The following is a 25,234-nucleotide window of genomic DNA, read 5'->3' as shown; positions in this document are numbered from 1 at the left end:
AATATGATTCTTCAGTCGACAGGTTTGCCTCCTGAGATGATGGTGACGCCTCTCGGGTCAGGATGACTTGCCATTTTGACTCATTGGGGTGGTTTCATCTGTCTCTTGCTGGAGGCTACAAGGATGACATCAGTTTGTGAATATTCCCATTAAATATTTTTATGAGCACTTCCACTCGTTCCATTTGCAGTTGCCAATGCCAAGAGGTCTGAAGTACATGCTGGCTGGAAAGTTGTTTTTTTTTTGCTGATGTCAGTTACTAGATGCTGGTGGGGAAATGGTTTAGATAGCCCAATGATGATTAAAAAAAAATGAAGAGCCTTTCCAGAAGAGTGGCAGCTGTTACAGCTGCAAAGCTCTCTATGTATTTAGAATGTGCTGTCCCTGTTGGTGTAATGGTCAGATGGCCCAGTACTTTTGTTTGTATAGTGTGTTTTGCAATTGATTAAAACAACAGCGCTTCAGAGGAAAATACAATCCTTCCTTAGGAAAGGAAAAGAAGACCCCAATAAATCACTGAAGGGTGGTCTGACCTTGTGTCCCTCATAAACACTGACCAGAGTTCTGCTGCTTTTCATCTGACAGATTTTTTCCCACACTGTTGGAACTCTGAGCTGATTTTTTTTTTTCAACTGAATCTTAGGTTGTGACTTAAATCATCAGGTGTACCTGACTTGTGAACTCTTGTCCTTGTACACCTTTCAACCCATCTTTTTCCGTTTTTTTGATGTTGTTCAGGCTACTTAGATGTTGTGATGTAAAATATTAATTGTTTCAGAATTTCATCATTGTGATCGAGCAAATCCTCTCGGGGAACCAAGAGTCTAAGCGGTAGACTAAGAAGAGCAAACTGGGTCACTGTGTTTAGCAGGGGTATCTCCTATAGTTGGCTTTCTGCTGGTGGCAGCGGTTGATGTCTTTGTGCATGATAACTCTTTAATGGGTAACTCTTTTTAAGCATTTATCCATTTTTATGCAGCAGCCAGAATAAAAGCTGTTTTTCTAAACAGTGAGGGAACTAATCATCATGTTCCGACTTTAACCTAAGCATTTTTAATAGTTTATTTATTTATTTGTGAACATTAGAAGGTATACATAAGATAAACTAGGCCTTTATTAGTCTCGCACTGGGACATGAGTGTGCTTTTAGCAGTGTGACTTGGCTATTAAAGCTATTTAAGATTCCATGTCTATTTACAGGTCAGTTTGAAAATATAATTGGACTATTTGACTTTGATAATTCAAAACACATTTTTGTGACTCTCACTTCGCCAACCACCTTTTGGGAGTCATGGCTCTACAACTATATTATTCTTCAACTGTTGGATGAATCACAGTGACATTTTGTAAAAAAAAACAAAAAAAAACAAAAAACAAAGTTACTGCTGTACAGACAGCACTAATTAGAAATTCCATAAATAGATACAGTAGATATACACAGTTGGATCATTAGCAGAATAAGCTGCTGAAAAAGTATTAACGGTGCTAGCCGGGCAACGGCAGCCCTTATATAAGTGGTGACATAAGTACATCAGAGACATTAGGCCACAGTTCTTTCCAGCTGTTTGTTGGTCTATTAATGTCAGTGTCTCTACTGTGGTACTGAGAGTTTTCTGTGAACTTACCTGCAGATAAGAATAAACCCAGAACAAATCATCTCTCTGACCCTGCTGGTTTAACATCACGGTTCCCTCCTGTTTGTTAATGATAGCATTTTAGTCCTCGTACGTTGCTGAATGGGGTATTTTGCAATGTGTTTGTGTTAGTCTTAGGATTAGGCTTCTTTTTCTTTCATCATTCCTGAAAAATCTGTTTTTATCAAAGCCACCTGGTTAAATAAAGGCGGAAGACAGAAAATCCCACCACAGAGAGCTTAGTTTCATGCTACTGTGGTTTCAGTGATGGCACACGTCTGCAGGTCGGTAGTTCCAACACTTTGTTCTGAAACATATTGTCAACTATTTGATGGATTACTGTGAAAGTTTGTACATGATCATGGGCCGGGAGGTTACGTCCCTCTAAAACCACTAGCCATGGGACACAATGTTAAAATCATCTCATGTCCTAAGTAAAAAACAGCTCAAATGGGGCTTTAGTCTTTAGTCACCTGTTTGCATTCTGAGCACACAGCTGTATCTTTTTAATGCACAGAATGTGTCTCACTGCAGAAACATAACATCTTCAGGCATTCACCTTTCTACAGAGAGTTCCAGAAAGTTGATTGACATTCCCACTGTTTAAAACGTGTTAACTGTCAAATGTAAATAACACAGGAACGTGAAAGAAAATAGAAATGAAAGGTTGTTATGAAAGAGAACAAAACAACTTAAATAAGAGACAAGTGAGTTGTAAAAAAAAAAAATCAAAAAGTAATCCTTTGCGAATAATGCTAATTAAACTGTAAGTACATCCTCTCAGATGTCTTATGTAAGTCGTTGTAGCAGCGTGAGTTATCAGTGTGTGAGTAAAGGTTGTGTCACAGGGACCCTCCCATCTGCAGTATGTTTCTTTGAGCTGCAGTCACACCCTGAACGAGCAGGTGACACAACACGACATGTACAGCTCTCAGCTGGGTGATTCACATCCACGAAAGAGAAAACAGATGTGTGACATGATGAAATGAACTCTCTCAGCATGCATCCCTTTTATTTCCCCATCTGAAAATAAATCTAAAATTAGTTAATGTCTCAAAAATCCTGTACAGTTTGGAGATCTGCAGTGAGAAATAAACAATGACGAGACCAGCAGACAGTAGCAGAGTGAGTGCTCAGATAGCTCCAGAGAAACTCTTTTAGATCACTAAAATTAATGATTAAAAGGGGATAAGAACAAAGTGTAATAAGTTCAGTATCTCATTGCAATTTATTGCATTTTTTGTAGATTGTCTAATTAATAATGAAGATGAAACATCATCCAACAAACACTGCTTATGACAGTCAACACTAATATAAGAACATAACTTACTGTTATACAATATAATGTGTTATCATATGGTATGCAATCACTATCACCCCATGTAGTCTGTTTGCACATGATAAAGAGCCAAATGCTGCACTCTGTCAATTCAAGTCAAGTCAGACTGGGGGAAAGATTAACTCAGACCTTCTTCAGGTGAGTCTAACCTGCCTGTAATCTGATGCTGAGACTTTCAGACAGACAGACTAATTCATTTATATTCAAATGTCTTTTCACAGACAGCTTTGTACAGAACAAAAGGTATTAATGGCACATTATTTGGTGCCATTACATTTGTGTGTGTGTTTTTGTGTGCGTGTGTGAGAGAGAGATTATAACTGAATGGGTGTGTTCTCAGCTCCAGCACAGAGGAATGTGAGGCGTGGTTGTCAGTGTTGCCCAACACAAAGCAGCTCTGCGTTCAGCCTGACACCTATAGCAACTGGCAGCTGTTTAACCAACAGTCAGTCCTCTCAGGAGACCATTTATATGCAGGTGTGTCAGTGCGTTCAGACTGCTGAAAAATTGTCCATATGATCTCTTGGAAAGCTTTTTCCTCACTGCTACTGAGTTCAGATTTTTTTTGTGTTCAGACATCGCATTCAGCCTATCCTTAAAGGTGAAACATGTTACATCTTGTGTCACTAGATGTCGCACTAGAGCACCATAATCAAAACAAAAAAGTTCACTCAATAAAGTTGAATAAAAGCATTATCTGATTACATACTGCTCTCAAAAGTCACAAAATTAGGCAATGCTGATCAAATATTACATATTTCATCGTCAGGCTGCAACATGGGAACGTCTCTTACCAGGCTGCCATATTGAAAACAGAGAAGGACTCTTGCAATAAAATCCATGTGTGGCCAGCTAGCTAGCATATTATTTGTTTGTATTTATTATTTATTATTTAGGGACTGTACAACAAATATTGGACAGAGCACCTGTGATATCGCCCATTCATTTGTGGACTTCACTTTTGAAGACTTGCATCTGAGACAATAAACTCATTAGGAAACTGTTAACTGACGTAATAAATCAGAAGTAGGCTCATTTCCTCATAAAATGACATACAATCTGACCTGTTTTTGAAATCAGTGCATTCGCCCACTGCCAGCCGTTAGAAAGAATGCATGTTTAAGGAAATTACGCGTATGGCTTCTCTTTTCAGACCTGCAGTTCCATCAGTTTCTTGTCTATGTTATTTATGCATTCAGCATTGTTTTGCTTTTCAGAAATGATAATAGTTTGGATATGTTTAAAAAGTCTGATTAGATAGATAGAAAGAAAGAAAGAAAACTAAAGGGGAACATGAAGCAAGAAGTTCAGCAGTTTTTTCAGCTCTGGGTTTTCAATAAAGACCCTCAGTGACATCAGATATGAAAAGTGCCACAAGGGAGGCAAACATTCCTGAAATAGTTACAATAGTTAGATCTTGGGGAGAGACTGCCACACCAGATCTCCAAAAATGGTGAGAGAGAGAGAAAGAGAGAGAGCGGAAGGGAGAGAGAGAGAGGTTCACATGCTTCTTCAACTTTGCAATGAAAGTTTTCCCTCCTCCCCTCCCGCCTGTTCGTCTGCTCTGACCTGCGGCGCAGTAGGCCAGGTGGAGGAGCAAGTATTCTGCGTGCGTCAGCTGCGTCGCTCGCGCGTCCATAACCATTACGTACGTCTCAGGTGTGCGGCAGGTGTAGCCCTGGACCCACCCACAGGGCAAACTGTCAGCCAGAAACTGCAACCTGTCAGTTCCAGCAGAGCGTCGCAGAGTGAGCGTCAGCAGGTAAGAGACTGCTCATTTACCTGGCTAGTTGTTGCATTTTTAACCTGCCTACTGCTGTTTCGCTTCACCACAGCTGTGGTCGTCTTACCTCAGAGTTCACTGCACGTTTCTAAGAGGTGGAGTTAGGCCGCTCAGAGGTAACATTAGTCTTACTGAAATGTTTTTAGAAACGCTGCGGCCGAACAGCTCACCTGCAGAGTCAAATCACAGACGTTTCTTTCATCAAAACTGTCAAAGACGGATAAGAACCAAGTGCCACAAGGTCAGAAAGTTACTGATCACAAAGTGTTGTATTGTGTGGAATGACTAATGGAGATATCGACATGGTCAAACAAAGATAAAGTATGATAATTCATCGTCGATAGCCTATTGTTAGGTATAAACAGCACTTAAAGTCATGAATATTATATCAGTTCTCTTTGATAATGCCAATACAATTAAATATGATTAATAAGTGGGGACAGTGAAGTATGATTACAGTTGGTTGTGACACATTGGCTCCCAGAAACATTACATAAAGCCAGTAACAGCTAACAATACAGTTTAGTTAGATGAATTCAGTATGAATCAGTAGTTCATAACCTAATTTGCGATGCCTAAGGATTAAAGGTATTTCACAGTAAATAAAAGAAAAACTTTTAACAGCAGTGAAAGCAACTAAGGACTATTAAATGAATCATTCAGTATTACTGTTACCTTTCATAAAGCCATTACAAATATGTTGAGTAACCCAGGCATACTGTTAATCCATTAATCCCATAAAGAACCATACAGTCTGGGATAATGTCATACTGAAGATTTAAAAGAATAAAACTGACATGATACATGTAATGTCAGTATAAACCTGCTTTAAATATTTTATCATAACCAAAAGTTGAACATAGCCATTTTGACTGTGGCTATTAAATAACTGCTGATAATGGAACTCCCACTGGCTGCGATGATGAAATATATCATTTTGTGTTTTCTCAAAGTGCTCATTCAAAGGTCGAGTCTGCCTGCACTCTGCACTGAGCTGTGATAAGACAGCTGCAATTATCTGTATTCCAGCAGGGTGTAGGATGGTAATGCCGCTGAAACACACTACCTGACCAGACCATGTTTTTTGTGCACTGGATTGGTAGCCAGTGGCGGCCTTCACATGTTTGGGTGACAGTTGACTATTTGTGTTCTCTTGAAATGATGTTATATAATCCAAGAAAGGTTTTCACTTTGTAGCTGCACGTCTGTCTGTGAGATGTGTTGTAGAATTTGACCCTGGACCACATTTAGCTGTATGGTTTTTGCTATAAATGACGTGATATATAGTGCACATATAGTGGTAAAGTTGGATATTCTGGACTTACAAGTTGGCTCCTAAATAACAAAATGAAAAATGATTAATGAGAAAGGGATTATTCCAGAATTACCACCAATTCTCTACAGAGCTTTTTATTCTCTTATAGATTTATCTTTATGGCACATTCAAAAACAATTAAAAGAGGTGGAGCATCTAAAAGAACCGAATTATTTTTTTCTGAAGTCGGTGGATTCCAAGCCAGAACTAAAGGGCGTGTAATCATGACAAGCATGACTCCACTGGGATAATAAGGTTGTATCTGTAATCTGTAAAGAGAAAATGTAAAGACAACTGTTTGCTAAAACATTAGCTAAAACAACTTTACATGGTAAGATAATATGTCAGCTTGTTGTGAATTGTTCAGTTCCCAAGTGGCCAAAAAAAATGTATGACTGGTTTAATGTGCTTTGGGTTTTAGCAGCTAAAGTAGTTCATTTTGGTAGCTTAACAGCAAGCATCCACAACAGTGGTGCTGTGATACTATTATACTCAATACATAGGCTCACCTGAAGCTGATACACTTGAAAATGTACAGCTGTTTTTGTCTTTGCCATCGTGGCTCAATCCATAAAGGACAGGACTTGGGTGCAGAAGTTGGCCCGGCTTATACAGAGGTAGACTGTGAGTCAGAGAGGACATGCCATCATTCTGACATCTCTCCACATCAGTTGCATGCATAGGTTTATCTTTATGATCTGTGTGTGTGTGTGTGGGAAAATGCTTGCCTCATGTTGTAACCTCTGCAGGGAAACCAGTGTTCATCTTATGTCTGCTTCGAATACTACAACTGAGGACTGTTAAATGGCCTTGTGCAGGCGTGACTCAGGTTACCAGACTGTCCGTGTGCTGTTGTCCTGCATTCTGCATGTAACACATTGCTGTGATGCTGTTACCTCACTGGCTTGAACAGAGGAGTCAGTCGTGCATGTAAAAGTGTTTTCCCTGGCTGAGGAATTCTGAAACCCCAATGTAATCAGTTAGCATCTCTGTTAGCATCTCTGACTCACACCTTGTGGCTCTTATCTTTTTACTGCATTCCTTATCTTTTATCTTCTTCTCGTTGTCTTATCATATTAGTAATTTTCATTCATTTATTAAATATTGATTTTTACTGACTGATGCAGACTTTGATGCAGACTTTATCTCTGGATCACCTCTTCCCTTGTGTACCTTAAGACTTTCTCTTTTTGGCAGTCAATGATATACTCAAGTGACTCCTGACACCTGTTTGGTTGTTTAATCAGAATACACTGTTGTTGTATACTATACAGTAAACATGGCCTTAAGAGGACCGCACACCTCTGCAACTCATCCTCATTCTTCTTTTCTGCATTTCCTCATACCTCTTTTTCAACACCTCTGTTGTTTCAGTCTTTCTTCACGGGGCAATTTAGATTTGAGACAATGTTTTTCTGCAGGTGGAGGTAACATTGTAGAACAACAAATGTGAATATTATGACAGTGGATCGTGTACAACAACAATTTATATCTCTTTATCTTTGTCCACCTCTCTCTCTCGCTCTCTCTCTCATTCTCTCTCTCTCTCTCTCTAATGTGTTTTAATGGGGCTACATTCTTTCCCTCGACTCCAGCCCAGTTAACCAACCAGACCAACAAGAAAACACAACTGTTCTCTCTCACAGATTTGCACAGCATACATCCACCCCATCTGTCTCTCTCTCTCTCTCTTTCTCTCTCTCTCTCTCTCTCTCTCTCTCTCTCTCTCTTTCTCTCTGTCAAACACACTTGCCAGTAAACACATGAGAAGTTTAAGACTTAATTTTCTGTTATACTTACAGCTGAGTATCAGTAGCTTTAATACATATGCTATACAATACCATTAGTAGACCAAAACCTTTTTGGAAGAATACTTTTGTGAGTTTTAGAGGGAAGGATTAAATAAGCTGTCTTTTGTCGCGTGCCCAACGGTCACAGTTTGGTTAGGTTTAGACATAAAAGCTAATTGGTTAGGAAAAGATTCTGTTTTGGGTTAAAATAGCCTTACATTACGATCTGTGAGTTAACTTACAGACCGTATTTGCAGCACATATATCGCATGTATCTTTCAATAAGTCAACGCTCCTCGGTGAAAGTCATCTGTTTGTGTGGCAGAATCCAAATGTCCACCCTCTGAACTTAAGTGGACAAGCCTACAGCCTATCATGATGTGGTTGAACATTATTTCATTTTACACATTCAGAAACTGCATATTAATAATAAACACATCCATAATAAACTGTGGGTAGTTGTATCGCTGAAGGGCGGTGATGTCTGGACATTTGGATCCTGCCTTTGACACATTCACCCCCAATGCCTCCTTCACGTATGGACTTTCCATCTGAATTTTCATGCCAAGCAAAGGACATTTCTGTCCCCTAAGCTTTTCAATGGGAAGCATCTTTGACTGTTTCCCACACAGTTGATGAATGGGGCTGAGTCAAGGGCTTTAGGGAATTTATAAGACTATGTCAATGAAGGTCTTTATAAGTTCAGCACCAAGTATGTGTGTGTGTGAAAGAGAGAGACTTAAGCAATGGGATGATAGATGATGTCATTGTTTTAACATGTTTCCCCTCCTGCAGATACCTGTCTTTGTGTGTGTGTGTGTGTGTGTGTACACTCCCATTTACTGAAACCTCCATTACCTTAGCATCTAGCTATGTCATAAAAGTAGAACAATGATCTCAGACTTGACTTTAACACACACACATACTCTACACACTTGATGTCAAAACTGTGGTGACTTGCCCCATCACTTTATCAGTGAGGTGATGTACAGTGTTGCACATATATGCACATAGCCTACAGTATTCAGACAGACATGCATATACTTGAAAACACAAACGTGCCTTCTTTTATGGCATTTTGGAAAGATGGATGATTTTTCAAAGAGACACTGCTTGTTCGTTGAGGTCGTTGATTGTCTTTTTATGGTTCTTATCTGAAAATCCTCACAATCCTCAAACGTTCCTTAAATAGAACGAAATCTATACACACTAAACTTGTTATATATCCATATATGTCTTGATTGGCTTTAGGAATAAAGCCATGTCAAAATCTTTACACTGCACCTTTTCAGGTGTTGTCATGATGCATAGTTATCATTGTTATCTAGAGGCAGGAATGGTTGTTACTTCAAGGGATCAAAATTGTGCACAGGTACATAAAAATGACGTCACAATGGCACAAAGTCAAGTGTGTATAGTTATGTTGCCATGTACTTCCTATGCTGTGTGACGAGTTTTTGTTCAGGGTGTCAAAATGATTTAAAGGGAGAAAAGTGTGTTTGGTTTCATTCTTTTCACTCCTTTCCTTTTATGTCTCCTCACTGAGACATACAGTAGATACCTGTCCTATACTGTAAAAACCATTAGACATCTGACAGTTTTTCTACCTCTCAGTTGGAGGACTTCAGACAGGAACACAAGCTTGGCTAAAGCAGTATAGGCTTAAGTCTTTAGCTTCTGCCACCCCCAAGTTTTAGTGAACAAGCAGCCAGTTGAGTACTATAGGATATTTATTTCTATTACAATACAAATAAGTCTGTGAATATTCTCATTCATCCAGGTCATGGTTATCTCAAGGAAATTCAATCGAATGCAACTGGACTTAGTTATTTGTCTTTGAATCAAAGTCAAAGACAAATAACTAAGTCCTACAATACAAATGTCAAGCCGTCTGGTATGAGGAACGCCCTGAGGTGGCATCTGGCGCCCATCAATCATTAACGCAATGGAATTCATGTAGGAGAAAGTATCCCATAAACCACTAAAATGCCTCTCTGTGCGGTTCAGTAGTCGCTGAGTTCTATGCTGCAACTTCAACATCAATTTGCCATTTTATTCTGTATGAAGTCTTGTTTGAAGTTTGAGCCCCTTTTAGCTGATTATCAGTTTGTTGGCAGTCATAAAAGTTTGGCTAAATACATTTATTACTGATACACAAGTAATCCCACTTAGGCATCAGTCACCCACCTGGACTAAAGTGCCACCATCCTACTATGATTCAACAAAAGGGTTGTTTGGGTCACATGATAGTTTTCTTTTCTCAGAAAGAGGATTACTGTGATGAAAAGGATCCTGAAAACATGACCTGGAACATTTTAATCAGCCACATAAGACACATTATGCAGATATGATTCTCAATGCCTTAATGTCTCAAAGTGAAACTCAGCAGTGAATCATGGGAAAGTAAGAAGGTTGATCAAAATGGCAGGTATGTTAACAATGAGGGTGTGAGCCTTTGTAAGCTAACACACGCAAAATTGTTTGGAATGGTAACATCACATGCCGTAGTTTTTTTCTCTGTGTGTTGACATGGTCGAGTCACTCTGTAAATGACCCCTCATAACCTGTGTAATGTTTGGTGAGACATTATCAGTGTGGTGTTATGTTTATAAAATCAGTGTATAAGGGAGGAAGTATGCCAGTTTTGCAGAGGGTGACAAGTGAAAGCTGCCATAGCTGAACAGGCACAGAATGATATCTCCATAAGTCTGAACTGCAACAAGAGAACAAAAGAGAACAACGCAGCCTCACCCATAAGGTTTGATATGTGATGTCTGCACAGCTTGGCAACAGTAGTGGATAGAAAATAAAAACAGATTCAGATCTCACAGATTACTACTTAAGCACACATTAGAGGCTTGTTTTGTACTGCCACAGGTAAGTGGAGATCTAAGTGGATCTCTGGTAGATCTAAGTAGACTTTCTGTCTGCTCTCACATCATTTATCATAATCATCACAGGAGAAAAATGTGTTTTCTGCAGAAGAGTATGAATAAAATAAATAAATTAAAGCATAACATCCAGTTCATCAGCAGTTCACAAATGAGTTGCAGAGATTTATAGCTGATTGACTCTGAATGAACTAATTTTCAGGAGGGTCCTTCTGTCAAAAACCCACGAGAGAAACACTGACTCAACACCAACACTCTCAAAAAAAGCTGTTGTTGATGTACTTTTCCAAATCAGAAGCAGCAGCACGTCTACATGAAATGACTCCTGGAATGCATTGAACTCCACGGATTTATGGCCCGTGAGCCTTACAGATGATTTGAATTTAAAGTGTACTAGCCACAAGGCCGTACTCCCCAGAAATCTTCACCTGGGATCTCGTTTTCAAGAAAGAAATTCTGGATTATTTGTTTGTGTGCTCAACACATATTTGGTGGCTCTATGAGATACAAAATGAGACTGGGACTGCAGACAGGGAAGAGGTTTCGCGATGTTTAAATCACACAAAAACATGATCTATACATTTTCACTGTCTCATCCAAAAGAGTCAACAAGCTCAGTACTCTTTTGACAAGTAGGCATAGTTTCCATGTTGTTCAGGGTGTTGTTCTTGGTTTTCTGTGGACTACTTTCTAACCGTCAAGACTAAATAAATTATTGCTCTTCTGAGGTTTCAATTATCTTCAGATTAACTGATTTACGCCCTTTGAAATGCAGACGTGTGACAGCAAAGTGATGTGTTTTTGTCGTCAGCTGATTTTTAACAAGATATTGTGATGTGTTTTTGATCAATGCTCAGAAAAACACATACTCGCGGTTAAAATGCAAAAAAATATTTTTCGATTTGTTTTATTGTGTCACATTTTTCCACAGCAGGATCCGTTTTTTGGTTTTTTTTTTGTCATACTTGACGGTACTTCCATTTTCCTCTACAAAACACCTACACTTCTTCCTGACTCCATCTGCAAACTAACCCATTATCTCACTGAAGTCAACAGAATGAATCTTAATATGCTTCTGCACTCTTTTTTGCCTTTCAAACCATTTCATCAGCCCTTCCAAAGCTCACATCCTGCACCTTAACATAACGTTCAGGCCAAACAGTTTAGATTTTGGGTCATGAGTGTGTTTTGGAACCCATTTTCTACATCTTGTAATTTCTCCAGCTAATGGACGCCTGAGAGTCCTAATTATTCATCCCAGTCATTTAAAAACTGCCACTGAGCTACTCCTGAAATGCATCTTAGTGCATTTTTGCATTTTATAGCTGCTTATTTTTTTTTTTTTTCCTTCAAGTTTTAATGAGTGTTGTTTTGCATTATGCATTACCTCCAGGCTTCAATTTGGCATCTGGGAAAGTTGGCTTGACTCCAACACTGTGGTCACCCAGTGCTTATTACTCATTAAGCTTTGTTGGAGGGCCGAGTGGGTGCAGGCTGGGTGGGTGCTGGTTGAAAGCAGCACTGCTTGGAGCGTAGATGTTGTTTTTGTTTTTGTCGATGTTCTAGTTATGGAAGTGAACAAAGAGATGAGAAAGTTTGAACGTTTTCATCACCTTTCTTCTCCACTGTATATTCGTCTGTATGCATAAACCATCTTTATTTATACATTGAGGCTGGAGATCATTGCGGTGTTTGCTTCTACATTTAATTAAACTTAAAGGACAAGGGTGGCAAGGTGGTGCAGCACTGTCACCTCACAGCAAGAGGGTTCTGGGTTTGAAAAAACTGAATGGAGGGAAATACTAGACTCACTGGTGAGTGAAGAGTTCAGTGAGAAGCTGCCCTGAACACAAACACAGACACACCCTCGGTGCATGGTGTCTGCCTTTGCACACTAGCTTACGGCTAAAGTACAGTAAAGTGTTCTAGCTGTTCGCAGATGAATAAACTAATTATCAAGGCAAAAAATTTGCTTTACCTTCTGTGTGAGCACAGTTTCAATTGCATTACAGGAGAAAATTAGCTGACAATTAGACAATTTAGGATGGTGATGTACAGCATCAGCTGTCTCTGTGAATTGTTTTTAAAACGCACAATATTTGACCAGAAAATTCTGAGTCTTCTAAAATGACTCATTTGTATTCTTAAGAAAGTTATTTGAATTGCTACTTCTGTTTTTTAAGGTTTGGAAGTTTGGACAACAAACACCACAGACTGACAAACATTTGTTACCACGCTGGCAGTGGTTCAAAAATGCTAGCCTCACTTCTACTGTGAGGAAAGTCATTATTCACATAGCCACAAAGTGTATTCTGTCAACAAAAACTTAAATCATAGGTCATTTTAAACTTCTGAGGACCATGTAGACAGTTGTGCCTTCAGTAGCGTGCCTGGCTCTGTTTTAGCTATAGTCATGCAGATATACAGTATGTACTTCTGTCTGCTTAAACATTCGTTCTCCTGTGCATGTTTGGCTGTCTACATGTCTGCACGCTCTGTCTTTGTGCTATTCTATCTTCCTTTCTGTCTGTCTAAAAAATGACAGCACAGTCATGTTATTTTTTTTTTTTCTTTTGGTGAGTCTTTGAAAGGAGCTTATTGTAAGTAGGTTGCGAACACAGCCCTGCACACCTGTGTGTGTGCGCGTGTGTGCGTGTGTGTGTTGGGATACAGTTGGGTGGTGTTGAGAACTATGTTGTGCCAAACCTAAAATAACATGTGGTAACACCTGTATACAGTGAATACATGTCATTAATCAGTCTAATGTGCATGATGGACAAAGTGATGTTACCAGAGAATTTCTCATTATTTATAAAAACTGCTTTTTATCTGTGATATGTGGAGACAAATTTTGTCACAGTTTACCTTCCATATTTTGAGGAGTCTATCACAGATGAAAATCTTGGGGTTAATTTATCGTCTAGTGGCCCTAAATTCTCCCCTCTGTCTTGTTAACCACATTGTTGAGTGCAGACAAACCGGTTCTACTGTTTTTAAATAGTCAGGAGTGTTTATATAGAGAACAGCATACCATCAAAGAAGGATGCACAGTCCAGTTTGGATTAGGCCTTGGATTAACAAATAGAACAGAAATGCCCATGTTCTAATAATGTAGCAAGGAGACAAACTCAAATTCTACTGGAGAGGTCAAAGTTTCCAAAGAGACCCAATACACACCTCCAGTGTAGGGAAGTCTTAATGCTGCAGTGATTCAATGATATTTTAGACAATAATGAGGTAACAGCTTTGTGTTTGACCTTGTTGTTAAACATTATATTGACCCCATGCATAAATTTGGGCCATAATTTGTCCTGCATAGGAGCCTGTCCTCAACACCACCCAACACCTTTGGGATTAACTGGAATGTCAGACCACTTCCCCCAAGACAGGGGTTAGCTGAAGTGCTAAATTAAGCCTAATAATATTAATATGTTTTCATCTTTCATCTATTTCAGTGCTACCAACCGGTTAAGATATACTGAATTCACATAAGAGGGGTGAGCACTCATATTTTGGGGGTTTTAGCTTCAACAGTGTTTTAGCTACACAGTAATGTAGTTTTTACAGTGTTAGTGAAGTCAGAGACATAGTTAGCAAGTGTTCTCATCATGATGGAGCATTCCTGGTCAATAAGTGAGCCTGCAGGGTGTCTCCGGTTGTTCACTCCCAGTTTAAAGCTGCTGCTGGCTCAAAGTGCATTAGCACACAAGGTGACATACCACAGCTGTGAGTCATGAGCATGGCATGCTGGGTAGGAAAGTTTCCTCATATTTTTCACCACAGATTTGTTTGCTGAGTAACAACCTGCTATGATCATGACAGTGCAGGTCCACAGACTTATAACCTGTGACCTTTTGTCAGCTTAATTACAAGCTCAGTTACAAATGATATGAATGATGCGTGTTTAGTCCAACTATTTGAACTTCTGATGTATTTAAAACATGCTTTTAGAAACATAATCAAATATCCATATAGACACCCAATACTTTGGATTTTATGTTTCTGGTTTCATCAGTTGAAACATTTTTTTTCTGGGAATGCACTGCCCTGGTATATATAAATGCATTTGCTTTAAAACTGTAAATGAGTACAGACTGACAATGAACTAAAGAAGTGTGGATTTAAAAAAAACACCAACAAATTAGAGATGGCAATTATTTATTGGCAAAACAGCCTACACTCTTGTATTGCTGTGTGAACATAAAAACAATCAGGTAGTGTTGTGTAGTATAAAGACACATTATGCAAATGACACAATTGATAGAGTGATTCAGAACTTCCTGGAGGTGGAGAGGTAACCTCACCTGACTTCATAACAGTATTTGTTCAAACAGGGAGAGTCTGCACTTTCTCGGCTGAAAAGAATTGGAGGCTGCCAGATTTTTCAGGGAGGAACAGTAACTCTCTTATCAGGATCATTTAAGCCCAGTAGATTTATAATTGGATACTGGAGGAGTTTATTGTAAAGCGTCCTGACTCGTTAAGACAGTGTTGAAGAGTTTCATGGTACAGGAAATAAAACTTCACTTTTATGAGTGGCTTTCTTCATCACTTTGTGGAACTAACTATAATGAATTTAGAATGTCAAAAACAGCAACTATAATGCTTTTATTCAAACTGGCAATCTTCAAGAGTTTTGCCTTAACTTCAGTTTGGTCTGCCACTGGGTCTGAAATCTCCTGGAAAAAAATGAAGATATAAATTGTGGCGCAAAGGAGGCGTGTCGGCCATTGCACAACCAATATCTGCATATGCTAGGTTTTAGCTGCAATGACTATACTAGCTGAATAAATCCGTTTTTTGATTCACTATTTTTGATTCACATTGCCTACCAGCCTTACAACCACAGAATAATGTTACTGCAATCAGGCTGGCCATTCAGTCAACCTGGCACCAGAGATGGTGATAATAATGTTATCACTGTCTCTGTTGCACAGTCTCTTTCATTTTGTAATTATATAAAATGACATGAAAATGACCTATTTTGCTTTTCTCAACTCATACTAAAAATTTTTTATCTGTTGCAAAGTATACATTATATATCAAATTACTGAATAAATTCACACTTTTCATCCCTAATGTCTTGCTCCGCTCACCCCTTCCCCCCCCATGCCAACCCATACTGTACTTGCTTGTGTGAAGCAATACTCAAACCATATTATTACTCCATACAAAATTATGATAATGATAATTTCACTCTTCACTCCATCTCTTCACTAAACATAGTGCTTTTTTCTCTCTTAAATCAGGTTTAGGCTTGTTTTTGGAACAGACAGGACAGAATTGGCTTTCCAGGACAACTACTACTACCAACTCTCATCATGAAGACAAAAATCCAATGAGCATTTTATTATTTCCATTACACAAGAAATATTAAATATTAAAGCTACTGACAAGGCTTTATTTTGTGTGTCTGTGTGTGTGTGTCTATATGTGTCTGTGTGTGTACGAGAGAGAGAGAGAGCGAGAGAGAGAGAGAGAGAGAGAGAGAAACACAGAAACAAGACCTGAAAAGAACAAAGTCAACAAAAGCTAGAGAGAGTTGCAGACATGAAGGGAGGCTGCGCCCTCCTCATACCTGCCTGTTTAGAAAGGTGTGTTTGACTGTGGCATCCTGCCACAGTCGTCAAGCCCCACCCAGACACACCCTGGGTTGGGAATTAGGACTTATCCAAGTTGGGTGGTGTGGGGGTGAAGACTGGAACCCTGTGACCCAACCCAGCCTCAGGTTTAGACATGGTTTACCTTTTTTATTTTTTTTATTTTTTTCTTTTAGCATTGACTTGACTGGACTTGATGACAGGGTTTCCGTAGCATTAAGATTTTTGTGTGTGTGTGTGTGCATCAGGTTATTATTATTTTTTTGAGGTTTTTTTTATTATTTTGGGGAATGTTCTTTTTAAAGCCTATTTCAATAATTAGTTGATATAATGAATGTAAATTTAGTTTATTTGATAAATTTAGTAATTTAATAATTCAAAAAACTATAATAATAATAATAACTAAACTAATAATAAACACTAATACCATACCCTTCATACATATGTTACATATGTTATACAGTTATACTATACTCCTTGAGTAGTTTTTGCATTTAGAATATAAATAATAATTTTACTGTTTTGTAATTACAGAAAATTATGCAATAAATGCAAGAGACAGCACTCAAATAGAAACGTTAGCTGTGTTCCAGTTTTTTTTTTTTCTTAGATTTCAAAGCTCACCATCAACAAATCAAATTTAAACAGTTTAGAAGTCTAGGATTCCTCCCTTCTTTCGTAGCTCTTGTTTTTTTCTTTTTTTAACTCTGTGTCTCACACACTCACCCACACACAAGCGAGAGGTTGAGTAAACTGATCACAGGAAAGCCTGGCAACTCTGACCGGATATTAACTAACAACCCGCCCCCCTCCACACACACACACACAACCTTTCTGGTCAGTGGGAAGGTTGTAGTTAGGGTCATCTCCATGTACACAGAAGTGCAGCCCACCCACTAACACACACACACACAGGCACACAAACCCCCTGTGGTCTGAACTCAGTCAGGAAATTAGTATTGAGTCAATCTGTCATCATGAACGCGTCTCTCTCCCCAAGTCCTGCTGTGAGTATTTAAGAAACATTTTAAAGCTATTGAATTAGATCAGAACACTGAGACAAAGTATGTCTTTTTAAGGCATTACAGCTGAAACTGGGATACCATAAAAGTATGCGGACAGTTCAGGCAGTTCACTTTGATGTGTTTTCATTTGAAAACACATTTTATAACATTTTATAATCAAGCATGTCCCTGGATTCACTTTCCATATTCTAAAACTAACTGGCATCCATAGCACCTCCTATTAGAAACTGAAACCTTTTTTTTTTTTTCCAACAACAGTTAAATGATTAATTTGTGTGCACGGAAAAAAAGTACAGTTCAGATTAAGATTTTCAGTCCTAGCAAACCTAATTTATTTAAGCTCTCAGGAATTATTTTTTAAATCCATATTGCTTAAAAACCTGTACAGCCTTCATTCCTCTTTGTCTTATGTTATTACAGACTTTCAAGACATGACATGTAGGGCTTATGGGAAATTGAGGAGGGGGGGGCTTCGTTTATTTTTTGTTGCCACTTGGCAACAAGTTTGTACAGAAAAGTTTTAGTTTTAATTTCATGTACATATCATGTTATGTTGTTAGGTTATGTTATTCTGACAGTACAACCCTGTGTCCTAGAAATCACGTTTATATACTACCAATTTGTTGCTGGGAAATGTAATTAGGGAGACAAATTCACAGTATACAAACTTAATTTAAAGGGTTGGACAGTAACTAGGAGAGAATTATAGCATCCCACATTCATCAGGCACTATTTTACTTTATAATGAGATGTTTTTTTTTTATAAATTAAATGACTTTGTTGGGTCCACTGAATCTCACATGCTGCTTAAATACTGCATATTGAGACTCTTTTTTTTAATTACTTCTCATCCTTTTAACAACTAGAAATTCCTCTCTGCTCCCTCAAGCTCCTGTCGATGCATGTTATCTTTCTCAGAGGGATTAAAACACAATGGGCTTGTTTTGATTGCATTTAATCAGACAACACCGTCTCACTGTGTCATGCACACCCAGCCCACTCATCTTCTGAATGCATCCACTCATATGGAGAGTAAGAGAATTAATTGCCTGCTGTCCATCTGTAGTTTTTATATATGTATGAAGCGAAAGATGAAAACATATGAGCCACCTGGGTTAGCTGTAGTCTTACAATAGCTTTCTGTGGTGGGTGGGAAGCTCCTTCCAGCTGAGAGTCTGTTCAGTATATCTGTTTATAATCCTCATCTTCAAAATGGTACTGAACATTTCCGATGTTGCACGGAGAGCACCTTGACATTTAAGGTCTCAAACCAACTTAAAATTGGTGATTTCCCCTTGTCTGCTCTAACAAGAAGGAAAATGTAGGGGTTTTTTTTGGTTTTACTTTCCCTTCTGTGTTTTCCAGTCATAGGAGATATCAGACTTTGTGTCTCCACCTCATTTGCTGCCACTCACTCTGATTCAGTGATAAGGAGAGAGGCAATCCATCACAATAAACAAAGCAGGAGGTGATTACAGAGGTTTTTACATGACGTCCTGCTGACACTTTTAAAAGTGTCCTCCAGGACACAGTCCCTTTAAATAACATATCACCTGACAAACTGCACTGCCTCTTAGTCAGGACAGTGACTCATTTAAAACTTGGTGTAATGTTGGATTTTGGTATCTTACTATAATGGCTCTTTTAATCTCTTTTTTTAACAGTCAGTGCTGAAAGATAGATAGAGAAAAACAGAAGAAAAACAAATGATAAAATGTGTTATCTGGTGCACTGTCATATAATCAGTAATGATATGGCACCTTTGTTTTATATTTTAGTTGTAGAACAGATATGTTTATGTTAACAGATATGTTTATGTATTTTTATCATGACTGCTGAATTGATTTGTCAGTTGAAAATTAATTGGCAAATATTTTCATGATCAACTTGTTTTAGTTGTTTTTACGGTGTTCATTCAGTGCATTAGTGGAACATACAATATCCAGACCATTCTATAGTCTCAAAATTGTACACACTTCAAACATTCCAGGCTCTCTTTAGTCCAATCAGGTAGACTTTTCTGTCTGCGTGTTTCTGACTGAACCATAGACAAACTTCAGTCCTCTGTTGTGTTTTGGACCTCAGATGGGAAACAGTTGTGTGCTGGTATTCAGGGCATCCTCTCTCATAATTCCCTCTGGAGGGCAGGATTCACTGTATTTCGGCCTTTCTCTCCCATCATTCCTGTTTCTCTCCATTCCACACCAATGAAAAAGTTTGCAAAAGAATTAGAAGAGGATGCTTTGCTGGTTGGGTGTTGCCTTAATTCTAGCTGACAGTGGCATCTACACACTTGGGTAAATCCATTTGTAGGACATCCTTCAGATAAAAGACCTTCAAAACACATTGGACATTTAGAACAGACACTGAGTATATTAAAAAAATGTTTTCACTACTTAAGCAGTCAGTAGGTTCAGACTCCCACTGATGCTTGGTTGCTGCCAAAGCTATTGGTTGTGAAACACAAGGGAAATTTCCTGTATGAGGGTTAAAATGATGAAAACAGCCTGTCTATTTCTCTTTCCGTAAGGCTCCAGAGTTCCAGAGAAACAGAGAGGACTTCCCTGCTTCGCTGGAAAAACTAAGGACTCTGATAGAAGCCAAAGTCCACATCCTGCTGTCCCCCATCACTGAGGAGCAAAAGGTAAATAAATGAGACCTCTTGGACTTCAGTCATATATATATGGGGATGAGTTCACAGTCATTATGTCAGTCTGAGAGGGTACCCAGAGGCACAGCTCTATGGACAGGCCTAAAGAAGCATAAATAACATGAACTTCGATTACCTCTTTATCCTGTACTTCTGCATTATCCTTCTTGCGGGCTGGATGTTTGGGCAGCTCTCAGTCTGTAAGGGCGGTGAAATCTGGACCATTTGGATGCAGTCAATCAGTTATTTAAAATGTCACTTTGAGCTATTCTTAACCAGTGTTAAGCCGAGCTCCACTAATTTCAGCGACCAGATAAGTTTCATCACACCAATCGCAACACATCGACAGGCAGAGACGAACCTATGTTTCCTCCGATACAATGGCACATGGATCGGTTTTTTAAACAAGAGATGTGGGCAATAACTCTGTACCAGTCAAAGTTCAGAACTGTATGGTGAGGAAGTATGACTCTGAATACAATCATTTTGGCTTCACAAGGGCAGGCACTGATGCTGAGGCAAGCTGAGAGCACCATGTGCTAAATACAATGAAATCCCTTCACAGTCCCAGTTTATTTTTTACATTTTTGTCATGTTTTTGTTTTTTGGACTTATTTGGTGCTCCTCACAAGTTTCTCAACGATCTCATATACACTACAAAAGGTCGACAAGCTCTGCTATATTATATGTATTATAATACATTTTTTATGTTAGAAGGTTATGCTGTTAAACCATTGAAATTAATATATCATAGTGTGGTTTACAATTTTTAAAAAATACTTATAGTAGTAGTAATAGTAGTTGTAGTAGTGGTTGGTACAGTCATTTACTGCAACTGTTTGTACAGTGCGTAAATGAACCGTGTACCAGATATGATTTTATAAATTATAAGCTATGAAAACAAAAACTGTACAGAAAGGTGCATTTCTGTATGTTACAGAATTACAAATGTCACAAATTATGAAATGTGACTGAAAAGATAAAAGTGTACAACACTTTATCATTAATAAGTTAAATGTCCTCAATTTTAACTGAAGGTGGACAGAATGTGTTTTAGAGCAGCTTTCTGGAATCTGAACCATGATGCCTCTGGTAAAACAGATGATTATCACCAGTCATTTTGTCATTTTGTTCCTTGCTAATGTTGAAAATGAGTTCTATTTTTTTTTTTTTTTTTTATCCTGATGTTTTTAAACACTGAATCTTTGCTAGAGGGTACGAGGCTAATTGCTCAGCGCTGCCTTAACTGCATTCCTCCTAACAGAGTGATTTGCTTTTACTGGCATTCTCTTTATGCGATTCACTTGACTTTTGTTGGTGAGAAATTTGTCCCTCTCTGTTTTACACTGTCTGTCTCTCCTTGTCCTTTTTCTTTCCCTCACTGTTGATTTTCCTCAAGCCATTTTCAGAAAGGCAGTTCAAATTCACTCTGTTAAAAAAGTGTGATTTTTCAGAAGCCTTCAACTTCACCTACCCAGTAGTTCTACTCTGAATGGTCAGTCTGTAAGAAGACGTACTAATTTTATCAGTCGTGCCCTTTTTGAGCCATTTTCCAGTATGTAGGATTTAGAGGCAGAAATGGAATATGATATTGACAGAAAACGTAATATAATATTCATGTTAAAATGACCTTCCTCCTCAGGGTGGCTGGGCTCAGCCTTAGAGATAGGGCGAGGAGCTCGGACATCCAAGCTCCTCACCACTGCTCCTTCGTATCAAGAGGAGCCAGCTGAGGTTGTTCGGGCACCTGGCTAGGATGCCTCCTGGACGTTTCAGGTGTGTCCGGAAGGAGACCCCAGGGTAGATCCAGGACATGATGGAGGGATTATATCTCTGAAAACACACACATCATACAGTCACTTGTCTATTTCATTGTGACAGTGAGGACTAAAGATCATATATGGAAAAACAAATCAGATTTGGCTGCTCTGTGAACATAATGCCAGTTTGTTTCTCAGACTGAGTCACATGGACGCAGACAGACAGGCAGGCAGACAGACAAAGGGGAGGATGAGGGTGATCGTCGTGTTGTTCCAGAATGACTCAGTCGGTCTGTTGCCTCTCAGCCCACAGCCGCTGACTGAAGGACTCCTTCACCTCAATGAATTCAGACTCAACCAGCTTCACTTACACCAACTTTATCTTTACTCATCATGTCCTCACATGTCTCTTTAGCTTTCTCTTCTCAACTGTCTGTCTCGGTTCTTCACCTCCTGTCTATCTCGCATTTGAACTATGCATCTATCTTTCTGCTCAGCCTGTATACCCCAACTCTCTCCCTCCGTTTGTGACTCATCACTCTTTTCTGTTTACTCAACATGTTGCTATGTCTGACAAATGGAGACAGCAGGCTACTAAGAGCTGAAGTGTGATATGGCAAGGCAAAGCAATTTTATTTATGTAATAATTCAAATAGCTTTGCAGAGTGATAAAAAAGATGCGATACATAAAAGACTTAAAAGTAAAATAGTATGGATTAAATCAGAAGAAATAGGAATAAAAAGACATAACAGAAACAGTTCAAATAAAAACTATTCAAAAGCTAAGGTGAGTATAACAGGCAGTGTAAAATAGGACGTTTTTTAGCATTGACTTGAAAGTGGTCAGAGCCAGGGCTTGTCGTCATCAACATCATCAAACATCAATATTGAATTGAATTTCCCTCGGAATCAATAAAGTATCTATCTATCTATCTATCTATCTATCTATCTATCTATCTATCTATCTATCTATCTATCTATCTATCTATCTATCTATCTATCTATCTATCGTCATGTCAAGTCAAGGCACTGTTCAGTGCAGTGACACAGAGATTCAACATGTTCATAATCCCTTGGTGTAAGTGACAGAAGTCTTACAAGTGTAGATTTGCGTGTCAAAAAAAAAAAGTTATCTAAGCAATTTTTCATCGTTAAAAATTACCAAGTTGCTGGTGAACACCTTTTTCAATAACAGTAGGATTGTGATTCATGCTAAATTACTTCTGGAAGGCTGCAGTGATGGTGCTTTTTCATCTGGCATTCAGAAGTTGATAGCATGTATGATACCTTGAATTTTGTCATTAAAAAGGATGCAAACCTGTTACAGTTGCTTGTAGAAACTAATTCTGCAGATATTGGAAATGGAGAGTTAACCTGTCAAATGAAGCAAATAAGAGGGTTGAATTATTACTTTGGCATTACCTTGGAAATTTTCAGTTTAAGACTCTAAATCTGTCATTTTTCCTTTAAAAAGATTCAAAGCATCTTACTCTTATTCAAAGGATCTTACTCAAAGCAATTATATATATATCAATGTGTGTGTGTGTGTGTGTGTGTGTGTGTGTGTGCATGCTTACACTCATTTTAACATAATGACTTATGACTTAGGATCACAATCAGATTAACAGCAGATAATGTTACTGAAACCAGCTATTAACAGACAGATTTAAACACCTAATCATGGATTGGTGATGAGATGAAATGTTTAAATGTTTGCTTCCCGTTATTTTGTGTCTCCAATATGGCTGCCAGAGGGTCTGTTTCAAAGTTTCAATAACTTCTTTGTCTTCTCTTGTTATCAGGGTTTAGCGTGTGAGGAGAACATAGGGAGAGGAGGACTGAGGAGTTTTGCCATTTTGTGTGAGGAGCTGAACTTTCACCTCCAGCAGCTGCAGAGCAAGACAAAGCAGGAGCTCAGCAACATCCATACACAGTGAGTACAAGGACGCCACTGTGTTCTGTATATGAGAAAGCACACAAAGCCTTAATTTCTGTCCTCGTTTTTTTTTCCTCCATTCCCTCCTTAGAGGAGATTTTCAGTGACTCGTTCAGGGACTTGTCAGCAGGGTGGATGTGCTTTAAACTCTTCAGTGTAAAATGGGAAAAGTAAAGTTAGTAATCCTATTACTTCAATCGGAACTGCAAAATATATCCCACTTAAGAAACTCTCAACAGGTTGGTCATAAAATTTGAGATTAAATATGCATGTTTCAGATTATAAAAATTATTATATGACTCTAAGTTGATTCTGTAAGTGGGAATTGCTAATACCAAATAGACAAAAATAAAAACAAAACTTCATGTACAACATTCGCTAAAAAAGTATTTTTTCCCTCAAATTTCATATTCTTGGCTGTTTTCAGTGAAAAATATTCTTTACATTCCTAAAAATATAGATAAATGTTGCATGTTGTCAAAATCTGTACTTCCTCCCTGTGCAACTGGGCTCTCCTCTGACCATTTTATGTGTTTGAACATGTGAGTAGGAGGCAGCTCTGTGTTGGTTTGTGGAGTTTTGTCACAGAACTGAAATACAATGTGGGAGTTTCACTCTATCTCATAACAGCAGCAGGTTCTGCTCCACTGGAGAAAACAACAGGATCCTGCCTGCCTGCCTCTGTGTGTGTGTGTGTGTGAGTGCATGGCTGAAAGTGAGAGATGGGAAAAGACAGAAAACGAAAGTGAATTGTTCTTTAATGCATTTGCTGTATGTGTGTGTGCTCAAAAGGAAAATTAAGTTTAAGTTAAATAAATGATTTAACCTTTGTACTTTTATTAATTCATTCCAAGTACATGTAAGAATTGTACATATTTCATTTGATACTAGTGATCAGTTTTTTTTCCAAGTGAAAAGTTAAAATCAAAAAAAAAAAAAAATCAATACAATCAAATTCAAATAAAATTAAAAAAGAACACAGCACAATATTGTAACCGTAAATGCTCAAATTAAATCTGCTATGTCTTATAATGTTGGTACTGGTGCCAATGCCATTCCTGTCAGCCCTCAACATTAACCCAAACTTGTGACATTGCAGATGTTACGACCATCTTTTTATGTCTCCATGCTGGCCCAGCTGTAACCGGAAGTAATATGTTTTCAAGTTGTCCATACATCTGTTCATACCTCCATCTCGTTCTGACTAACCAAATTAAAGAGTTTGGTCTAGACCTGCTCTAATTGGAAAATATCGTGAGACAACTGTTGCTGTGATTTGGCGCTATATAAATAAATTGAACTGAAATGGATGCAATGTCTCAGAAACACCTTGAGGCATTTTAATTCCAAAAGATACTGAGCCTCAGGTGATTGTTGTTGCACCATGTGATGAAGCTCTCTATCTGTTCTCTGTACTCCTCTGTACACATTTGGCCAAGAACGACACTTATTGTCATCTTCACTACATATATTACATGTGTCTAAACAGTCGTAGCTGTGAAGTGCAATCT

General features: G+C 38.5%; 1 protein-coding gene across 5 annotated transcripts in view; it reads left to right on the top strand.

Moving 5' to 3' along the window:
- Window positions 1–4,441: 4,441 nt before the first annotated feature.
- LOC124052139 (cingulin-like) overlaps window positions 4,442–25,234 on the top strand; it is a 49,868-nt gene continuing 29,075 nt past the window's right edge. For 3 of the 5 annotated variants that reach the window (XR_006841937.1, XM_046376081.1, XM_046376077.1), the window contains exons 1-3: window positions 4,442–4,735; window positions 19,908–20,021; window positions 23,590–23,720. Coding sequence is in view for 4 of the 5 variants with exons in the window: in XM_046376081.1 (XP_046232037.1) it covers window positions 4,478–4,735; window positions 19,908–20,021; window positions 23,590–23,720 (503 nt within the window). In the remaining variant the exon portion in view is untranslated. Of the gene's footprint in view, window positions 4,736–4,762; window positions 4,998–17,101; window positions 17,360–19,907; window positions 20,022–23,589; window positions 23,721–25,234 lie in introns of those variants that run through there. The other 2 variants (XM_046376078.1, XM_046376079.1) reach the window with 2 other exon arrangements.

This window comes from Scatophagus argus, chromosome 20 (genome assembly GCF_020382885.2).
Source record: "Scatophagus argus isolate fScaArg1 chromosome 20, fScaArg1.pri, whole genome shotgun sequence".
Classification (NCBI taxonomy): Eukaryota; Metazoa; Chordata; class Actinopteri; family Scatophagidae; genus Scatophagus; species Scatophagus argus.
The sequence above is the reverse complement of the archived record's forward strand: the minus strand, read 5'-3'. Positions and strand labels throughout refer to the sequence as shown.